The sequence below is a fragment of the Rutidosis leptorrhynchoides genome, chromosome 6, assembly GCF_046630445.1.
Source record: "Rutidosis leptorrhynchoides isolate AG116_Rl617_1_P2 chromosome 6, CSIRO_AGI_Rlap_v1, whole genome shotgun sequence".
Lineage (NCBI taxonomy): Eukaryota > Viridiplantae > Streptophyta > Magnoliopsida > Asterales > Asteraceae > Rutidosis > Rutidosis leptorrhynchoides.
The window spans coordinates 421,344,651-421,355,541 of NC_092338.1; the positions used below are offsets into that span (position 1 = coordinate 421,344,651).

Genomic DNA, 10,891 nt, shown 5'->3' on the forward strand with positions numbered 1-10,891 from the left:
GTAATTTTGTCAAAATATTACTTCATCCCAAGTTTAGATAGTTTTTGGTATTATAAACCAGTGATAGGGGCGCGTGATATCGCGCCATAGTGTGGATATTGTTTGCAATGCTATGGGCTTTTCAAGAGTTGTTTGCGAAGCTTTAGACCGCGAGGTCTAACTTTGTTTGCAGTAACGTACCAAAATATATGTATTAGTGTAGGAAACGTTGTTGTCGAAAGTTTGGGGAAAAGTTGCAGGGAAAAAGAATGGTAAAAAAAAAAAAAGAAGTTAAACGTAACGTTATTTTGAGGAAAATTAGTTTAAAAGAAATCAGGGTAACGTTTTTGTGCGGGCTTTAGTAAAATCTGTGGTAGAATGAGGGGGAGGATTAAAAAAAAATTGTAGCTCAGTAGCGGCTCCTGTGGGTACAACGGTTTCTGCGCAACAACTTGGTGGAGCATAAAATGAGTTACAATTCCCTTACTATCCCTAACTATGGAAACAATGGGATATGTATATATAGTAATAAAATGATAAGGAATATTCAAATGAATCCAACTTTGAAGTTGAGATCCAAAGGACCAATCAGAGTGCGATATGTGGCGCGACAATCACATGTGATTAAAAAAATTGGATTTTTTTTTTCAAATTTCTTTTTTCAATAACATGTTATTGGATTTGACATACAGTAAATCACATATGATTCTGCATGCCAATCACATGTGATTGTAAAACTCAATCACATGTGATTTTGCATGTCAAATTCAATCAAATGTAGAATGAAATAAAAAAAATTAGAATAATTTTTTTTTTACAAAAAAAAAATTAAATTTTTTTTCCAATCATATGTGATTGGATTTGACATGCAAAATTACATGTGATTGGATTTTACAATCACATGTGACTGGATTTGAGATATAAATTTTTAATAGATTTTTTTTTATTTTTTAAAAAAACTTTTTGAATTTTTCTTTTTAAAAATAAAAAAAATTGAATTTTTTTTATTGAGTTTTTTTTTTCAATCACATTTGATAGTCGCATCACATATCGCGCTCTAATTGGTCCGTTAAATTTTAAGCAAATTGCTGGATTCAAGGAATTACAACTCTAATAATGATTTACGAATACAGAGGACTTATTAAGTTCTTATACCATGGCTATTGAAAGTTAGTTAAAATTTAAATATTCAATCCTCTAACTATTTACAACTAGTTGTGGAGCTCTCACTTAGCGCCGGAGGCTCCGTTTTGAATGCGAGTTAAAAAAAAGTCTTGATCTATTTTGTAAAAAATAATTTTTTTCGACATCTAACATTGAAGGGTTGTTCCTTTTGTGAAAGTTGCTTCTTTTTTGATCTATTTTGTAAAAAAGAATGTTTTTCGACATCTTTTGGTAGCATTGAAGGGTTGTTCCTTTTATGAAAGTTGCCACTTTTATCGTTGAGGAAGAAAAGAAAGAAAGAAAAAAAAGTTAGTTGATTTTTTTGTAAAAAAGAATTTTTTTCGTTGAGAAAAAAAAAGTTAGTTATTTTTTTTGTAAAAAATAATTTTTTTCGACATTTTATGGTAAATTGAAGGGTTGGTTCTTTTATGAAAGTTGCTCCTTTTTTCGTTGGAGACAAAAAAAAAGTGAAATAACGAAAATACCTCTAGTTATTATTGATGAATAGTGCTACACTGTTTTATCTGTTAGATATATATAGATAATATGCAAAAGTGACTACTCCTTTACAGTTAATGCATATATCAAAATGTGCTTGTTTTCCTTAGCTTTTTTCAATAAAATAAAAATAAAAATAAAAATTAAATTAACATACATAGATCCGACAATCTAATTGAATCAAAATTTGCCATTACATAGATCTAGTCACAAATGTAAAAAACATATATATATATATATATATATATATATATATATATATATATATATATATATATATATATATATATATATATATATATATATATAAAATTTTGAATCTTCTATAGTTTCTATTAAAATTCTATAATGATGATGTCATTATTACGCTAATTCCTTTGTTAAGAAAAAATCAAAAAGAAAAAGAAAAAATTTAAGCCCTTAAAGTGATGGCATTAATCTAATTAATGACTAATTAAATTAAATCTACTTATTTATTTATTTCATATTTTTCAGAAAAAAATTCACTCTAATTAATTATTATTATTATATTATTATTCAAATTCAAATATGAGTTCTCTATACAAGATTAATCACGTTATATGTATACGAAATACACGTCTCAATAAAAGTTTCTAATGTAGGCTTTTATGATAAGGAAAATAGTAATTGTGATAAAAATTGGAAAATGATGGTTAGGAAATAAATGTAGTTCATTTATTCCGACCAAGTTATGTACATCAATGTGTTTGAAAAAAACAACGAGAAGTTTCTTAGTCGGAATCTGTCGGGTCATTAAACTAAAGGACTTTAGCGTTTAAATTCACTTAATACCTAATATATACCATTAAACTGTTTCGTTTAAATAAACCTGATTTCACGGATCATTTCACAAGTTGTAATGATAAAGTTAAATATCAACTAAATCGAAAACGTCATTTATCAGTTGTGTTAGTCTAAAAATATAAAGAAATAAAACAAACACATAAAACTAAATTATCACGTGAACATCTATTAACTGGTTTGATAACCCGGTTTAGTTTTCGAGTACATAAACTTTTAAACACGTGTTTTTTTTTTTTTTTCAACAGCCAAAAATGAATTATATATAAAAAACGCTCCTTAACAAGACGCTAAAGGAGAAATTACAACGGGAATAGACGCCATGAGTTCCAATTAGACACTATATGACCTCTATTTTTAAGCCATCTAAAATGATACAAAAAAATAACATCAACTAAGCTAGCTCGATTACAAAAATGTTCGTTAAAAACTATCTCGTTCCGGAAACGCCACAAAGCCCATAGGAGCGTAGTAACAATGATCTCAAGTCTGATTCTAGAATTAGAAGCCAAATTTCCATCCTCGATCCAACCTTTGAAGTCTTCCCAAGAATTGAAATAAGGCATGTTACAATCGGTCCATAGTTTAACTTTACGCCAAACATCCATAGCAAAAGAACTCCCGAAGAACAAATGCATGCGATCTTCGACACCATTTTTGCACACGGGAAAAATAATGGTATTGATATCTAATCCCCTTGTGGAAAGGTTCCAACGAAGGGGGAGATAATCATGTATAAAGCGCCACATGAAAATATTTACCTTCCTGGGGATAATTTTGTTCCAAGTCGTAGGAATATTAGAAGAAGGTAAGATAACCCGATCCATATGAGACCTCGCACCCTTCACAGAAAAAACAGAGTCTGCTGAAATCGAACAGGACCATTTGTCCTCGGCCTCCGTCAACAGAACATTACCGAGCTCGTCTTGGATAGCTTGAAGTGAAGAAACATTCCTACCGGTCAGTTCCGGACGATTCCATGTCCAACACCACGACCCTGTAACCAATTTATCAGCGATCGTGTGATGTTTATTAATCTCCAAGTGATAGAGACGATTAAAACGATTAGCGAGAGAATCATGACCCGTCCAAATATCATGCCAAAAACTTATGTTCCGTCCATTACCTACTTGCATCTTAAAAACATCTACCGGGAGTAACTTGTCGTTAATAATTTTGGAACAATTATCAACAATAGAAGACCATAAACTATTACCAAGAGTGCTTTCAAAAATGTTTCCATGTATGGACTTAACAAGAGAAACCCATAAGTCATTCGGTTTCATTAAATATCTCCAACGCCACTTATATAACATGGCAAGGTTGAAAGCCTTCAAGCTCCCAACATTAAGACATCCTTTTTTGAATGAAGCAAGAATCAATTTCCATTTAGCCCATGCCATTTTTTTTATTATTATTACTACAACCCCAGAAAAATTGAGATCTAATCGATTCGAGTTGCTTGAGAATAGATTCAGGACATTTAAAAACTGACATCCAATAAATGCCAAGGCTTCCCAGAACATATTTGTTCAATGTGAGACGACCCCCGGACGATAATAAATTAACTTTCCACGGGGCCATTTTAGAATGAAAATTTTCAATTAATGTGGACCAACTTGACTTACGTTTCATATTAGACCCGATAGGAACGCCCAAATAGGTAGTTGGAAAAGATCCCCTTTGGGATCCTGAATTATTAGCGAGGGTATCAATCTCGGCATCACTAACTCCCATACCAAAAATATGAGATTTTGACACATTAATTTTCAACCCGGAGACCATATGAAAAGCATGAAGTAAACACAAAATATTATCGAATTGTTGTCTACTCCAAACTGAAAAAATGATAACGTCATCGGCATAAAAAAATGAGATAAACGTAAGCAAGGATTACCAACTTTGATGCCACGAACGAAATCTATATCCATAGCTTGTTGAAAAGCAATATGAAGTCCTTCCATGACTATGATGAATAAAAACGGGCTTAGAGGATCTCCTCTCGGGTTACCATTGACTAAAACTGAACTTCTAGCCGAAAATAAACAACCTTTGATCCAGCTAATCCACTTTGAACCAAAACCTAAAGCGATTAGCGTACAAAATAAGTAGTCCCAGTTCACGGAGTCATAAGCTTTCACAAAATCAACTTTAAAAAATAAAGCTTTCTGATTCTTTTTCTTGTACCATGAAACGATTTAGCTAGGCATTAAAGGACAATCTAAAATCTGACGACCCGCAATAAAAGCGGATTGTTCTGGAGAGATAATATTATCAATAACACAAGCAAGTCTATTCGTGAGCAATTTAGTAATAATTTTGTAAAAAAACTCACAAGAGAAATGGGACGAAAATCGCTTACAAGGACCGGATTGTTAACCTTCGGAATGAGAGAAAACACGCCGAATTCGCGCCTATAGGCATAACTCCTGAAGTGAAAGAATTCCGGACATCCCTTATAATGTCAGCTTGAAGGATGTCCCATAAATGTTTTATGAATCGAAACGAATATTGATCGGTTCATAAATGCCGATCGTATTTGATATTAAGAGATGTATTTTACGTGTGCATTCGAGGTTTAGAAAGTTATTTTATAAGGTTTTTCATAATGGGCAACGATTTGGATCGAAAACGTGAAATACGAGGTTTAAAAGAGAAAAGATGAAAATCAGTCCCAGCTGCAAATTGCGGCTGTTTTGCGGTCCAGCTGCAAATTGTGGATGTTTTTGCGGTTGATTTTGTGGCTGGGTGATTTCGAAGTGGAACAGGGCCAATTTGGGCGCATTTTTGAGGTTGCGGTCCGGCCGCAAATTGCGGCCAGGAGGTGCAAATTGCGGCTGGAGCTATTTTTGAATAAAATTTGAGGCCGAATTTGAGGGATTTCATGCTTGGGGAGCACCCTACTTCATCCCTATATATGGTAAACCCTAGGCTACGAATTCCATACCTTTTCCATAAGTTTTGAGAGCATAAAACACACAAAATCACACCATCAATCATTATTAATCAAGGATTCAAGCTAGGATTCAAGGAGTGTTCATCATGCAACTTCAAGAAGCAACTATGATCATCATCACCAACATGCTTGGCTAGTTCCTTTTACTTTATTCCTTGCATGAACAATTATTGTATGTTTAGTTCTTCATTTACTTATGTGATTCTTGATTTTGTAATCCTTATGTCTTTTGGTTTATAATTTCATTGAATCTTTTGAATTATCAATTAATGCAAGTTTGAAAGTTATTGATTGTTGCAAGACAAGTGATTGATATTTAACATCTTGTGCTTAATCCAACCTAGTTATAATTTAGTATAGAGATAAAGACAACGTGTGTAAGTAGCATTGCTTGTGCCCAAGATAATCATAAAATTGGAAAATTGAAGAAGTCTTGTCTATGGGATTTAGTTGATAATTCGATAGCATAAGGATTTGTTGAACTAGTACATGCATAATTGGGATTGTAAAGGAATAAAGGCTTTTATCCAATTGATTACAACCTTTTCATTTAGCTCATTGTTTATGCTCTTAAATACTCAAAGTTTACATTTGCTTAGTAATTGTTAATCTAGTCTTTACATTAGTTAATTTTAGTTAATCACAAACAAACCAATCTTGAAATTACTTGCTAGTTAACCACAACTTCCCGTGGAACGAATCCTGCTTACCCTATCTAAAGTAGAGTAATTAGGCTATTTTTGACCGGCCCTTCGACACCGATCAAATTTTGGCGCCGCTGCCGGGGAGGTGTGCGCTTGATTGCAAGCTCTTATTTTAATTGTTTTCTTGTTAAATTAGAAAAACCATAAAAATTATAAAACATAAAAAATCCAAAAATATTGTTTCTTTTATTTTGTTTGTCAGTTTTACGCTCGGTATTCTTGTTTCTGTTGAAGTGCAGGTTAGTGTATGCAAACTCGGAGTTCAGGAGATCAAAATCTTGAACCTTTAAACCCGGAAATCAAGAAATCTGCAAAAGCTAATCGAAAAGCTACAAGGATTCATAAAAGCTCGACGGTGGCTTCAGCATCAACACAACCACCACCAGAGTCACATCCTATTGTTCCACCAAACTCGCCTAAATCAGACTCCGACATCGAGGAGGAAGTTTTTGTTGAACAAACCGAAATGGCTGACCGTGAAAGAGGAGTAGACTCCTACTACCAACCGGGTGATTATGCGGATCATTCACCCATTGTTTTTCCCGCACCGGCGGGAGGGAACAATCGAAGATTTGAGGTCCGGCCTCAACTCATTTCGATCTTGCCAACCTACCGAGGTATGGCTAATGAGGAACCATATGAACACATCACTGAGTTCAATGGGATATGTGCTACTAATCAGGTAAACGGTTTCACTGATGATGAGGTACGCCTTCGCTTATTTCCTTATTCATTAAAACATAAGGCAAAACGATGGTTTCTCTCTTTACCGCCCGGAATATTAATACTTGGGCGGAAACGAAAAAGAAGTTTTTAGAGGAGTTTTACCCTATAAGTAAGACCTCGGACATGCGTACGCAAGTAAAATCTTTTAGGCAACTACCCGGTGAACTTTTTCATGAAGTGTACGAACGTCTGAAGGAATTACTTAGGGCATGCCCACACCATGAGATACCAAATTGGGAATTGGTTAAAGTTTTCTATGATAGTTTGGATTCCCAGAATAGGCAATTCCTTTTGACGGCTAGTGGTGGGGCGTTTTTAACTCGATCTAGTGTTGACGAGTAGACCTTCTTTGAGCAATAAAGCAATGGTTCGAAAACCCAAGCTTCGGTCAATCGGAAACAACCTAGTACTTCCCGAGTGAATAATGTTTCCGACTCGGGTGGTTCATCTAGGAACTTAGAGCAAGAATTAGATGATTTGAAAATGCTTATATTTAACAACCCAAACCAGGGTCTTGCTTGTAATGTTTCGCAGGTTTAGGAAGTTTGTGAGATATGTGGAGATCCTTCTCATTTCGCACACGGGTGTAGGAATGGGATTCCACCGGTGAATCAACAGATAATGGAAGAACGGGTTAACGAGGTTCAGGGAAGGAGATTTGATCCATACTCCAACACGTACAATCCAGGATGGAGAAATTATCCAAATTTTAGTTGGAGCAACAACAACGCTTTAAATGCTAACAATCAAGGAACCCAACCAAGACCTCAAAACAACTTTCAACAACAAAACAACTTTCAAAACCAAGGAAACTACCAAAGAAATTACCAAAACCCTTATCCCAACAACCGAAACCAAAATCAAAACAATTACCAAAATCAAAATCAAAGCCAAAACCAAAACCAAAATCAAAACAGTTCTCCACCCAATCAACCATCAAGCTCGGATGCCAAGATGGACGCGTTTATTTTCGAAATGCAAAAAATAGTGGATGTGCAAAAAAAGTCTATTGGTGCATTGGCTAAAGAAATTGGTAATGTGGCGGATAGTAAGGGAAATTGGGAGCCGGGTACCATACCGAGTTATACGGTGTTAAATCCAAATCATAAGGACTCGGGAAAAGGACATAGTGTAAACATGGTAGGCACCTTGCATAGTGGAAAGAAGTATGACAACAAGGTCGGTGAGAAAGAGGTAGCTCAACGCGATGCAAGTAAGTCTCCTATCGTTCTTGATGAGGAGGATGAGGTAAGTGAAAATATTGACCATGGGAAGGGGGTGAAAAATAAAGAACTCATCTTTAACGAAATTGAGAAATCGAACATGGAGACTAATACCATTCTATTCCCCAAGGCTTTGGAGTCCCCGAACCAATTCCCTTATGGGAAAAAGGGACCAAAAACGGATGATATGTGGGAAACATTTAAACAAGTAAAAATAAATATTCCACTTATTGATGTAATCAAACAAATTCCTGCATATGCTAAGTTTTTAAAAGATTTGTGTGTTCAAAAGCGTAAACTCAACGCATTATTGCCCAAAAAGGTAAAATTAACTGAAAAAGTGAGTGCTGTAATTTTGGGTTCACTTCCACCCAAGTTTAAGGACTCGGGGACACCATTAATTTCGGTTGTGATGGGTAATGTTAATGTCAAAAAGGCTTTGTTGGACTTAGGGCTAGTATTAACATACTTCCATCGAACCTTGTTGACCGATACGAGTTGGGAACTTTAAAACACACTGATATTCTCGTCCAACTTGCGGATCGGTCAATGAGAACTCTACGGGGTATGTTGGAAAATGTGATTGTGAAAGTGGAAGACTTTTATTACCCAGTAGATTTTATAGTTATGGACACAGAGACCACTTTTAGGGAGACCCAACCGACGATCATTCTTGGTCGTCCATTTTTTGCCACAATTGATGCTCTTATCAATTGTAGAACCGGGGTTATGGACATTTCTTTTGGTAATAAGAGATCACAGATTAATATTTTTAATTCATTACATACACCGGATGTCCAGGATTGTTTTTTGTTGGATACTAACCATGAACAGGTTCAAAAGTATGCACCGGATGTGAAAGACAAAGAGGAGGTAAGAAAATCTAGTGAAGAGAGTATGACAAGTGAATTCATAGAATCTCAAATAAGAACTAATGCAGAAATTTTGATGAGTCAACAAGAGTCGATGCAAAATCTTGAGCGGGAATTGAAAAATCTGAGTCAAGTTCTTGAAACCAAGTTGAGTTCATCATTTAGCACCACTTGTTCATTACCAATGAAAGAAACCATGATAGCAGTATCCACATTTGTTGAGGTAGATGAAAAAGTTTCTAAATGTGAAGAGGATAAACATTTGGTAACCCCGAAGACGATTAGGCCTTCCCGACCACCATCAATGAGAAAATTAAATGAGCAGGTATTTAGTGATAAGAAAATGGAGAATTGTGGTGGGAATGTGTCTGTTGATACACTTGAAAAGTCTAAAGAATCTGATGGAAAAGTAGTCAAAGTAATGGGGAAAACCGTAGAAAAACTCGTTGAGCGGTTTGGAGGTCACAAGATCAAAGTGAATAAGAATGAAAAGGTAAATTCCCAAGTTGATTGTGAGGTGTTTTCCAATTTAGAGGATCTTGAAGGGCCTAAGTGTGGGGGATATAGTGAAAACCCACCACATAGTTCTTTGAGGCATCATAGTGAGTGTAAGGAATATATGGATGACCCGATGCTTGATCGTTCCATGAAGAAATTACATAGACGGGTCCATGATGCTAGGAGTAGGGGGGATGAAAGCTTAACCAACCGTCTTGTGTGTAACTTGTTTCCTAAAGAAAAAGCTAAATTGTTTGAATTAATGCATGTGGCTAAGGAGAATAATGTGTGGTTGGATTCTAAGTTGAGGAAAGTTAGAGATAGTGAAGGTTCTCATAAAGTGAGGGAAGGAGGAACCTTCTACAGTCCTGGAATTAGCTGAAGTGAAGAAAGAGTCGTGTGCACGACTCGGAAATAAAACTGCACAAACTATGTGTAGAGTTTGTAAGTCTTCTTTATTTATTTTTACTTTGTTTCTATTTTATTTTTATTTATTTTTAGTTAAATGAACTTTGTGGGTATGTTCACTGCCACGAGACAAAACTCGTCCACCTGAGGGAATCGGTTGGTTTAAAGGCTTGTTGCACACGCTAAGTGCAACCGTGAGTCCTACGGAAGTGGCTAGTTAGGATTTTACGTTTTCTTTTGTTTTTCTTTTCTAAGTTGTAATGGACGGATAAATGTAAGCAAATGGAATGTGTGATGATGAATCAAAATGGTGTGCAATGGTTACTATTGGATGGTGAACATGCGAGTATCTCGGTAATATGTTAAATTTTTCCTTTTCTTTTCACATAAGTATTGTAATACTTTAAACATGCGTACGAGGGCGTAGCATGGTTCAAGTGTGGGGGAGAGGGGAAAATTAAAATTTTCTTTTGGTATACATTATTTGGTTTTGAAGCTTAAAATGAGTAAAACATTATGATTATTGTGATTGAATAAAATTTTTGGTTTATCATAATTTCATCACAACCCAAGTGTAAGTGATGTGCGTAGAGGTGTATACGAAATAGCTTATATTTTACTACGAAATACTATTAAATACGATACAATTTTACACAAGTTATTTATTTATTTATAGAGTGGATATACCTAAACCTTGCTACAACACTTATAGGCAGTGTACCTAATCGTACAGTAGAGTAGTTTTTAGTAAGTCCGGTTCGTTCCACAGGGATCTAGCCAAGTTTAACGCTATATTTTTAAAACTATATTTGTATAAATATATAAATAAGTAGTATTATTATTATAAAAGAGGGTTTTTACCGTTTAATAACCGGTTTGTCGATTTTAAAACTTTAGTCGCAGTTAAAACCTAATGTAAAATATTAAAAATAAATATAACTTTAATTTAAAGCATAAAGTAAATAACGATAATGAAATTGCGATAAATAAAATGACGATAAATAAAATTGTGATAATTAAAAAGTGCGAAAATTAAAAGTG

The 10,891-nt window shown here is 34.7% G+C and overlaps 1 protein-coding gene across 1 annotated transcript; it reads right to left on the reverse strand.

The window, feature by feature from the left end:
* Positions 1–2,765: 2,765 nt before the first annotated feature.
* On the reverse strand, positions 2,766–3,866 carry LOC139855160 (uncharacterized). The gene has a single exon (XM_071844404.1). It carries the CDS (start codon positions 3,864–3,866, stop codon positions 2,766–2,768), a length of 1,101 nt encoding a protein of 366 aa, XP_071700505.1.
* Between the last annotated feature and the right edge of the window lie 7,025 nt (positions 3,867–10,891).

Coding starts and splice junctions, on each gene's coding strand:
- LOC139855160 (XM_071844404.1), bottom strand. CDS start 3,866: ATGGCATGGGCTAAATGGAAATTGATTCTTGCTTCATTCAAAAAAGGA.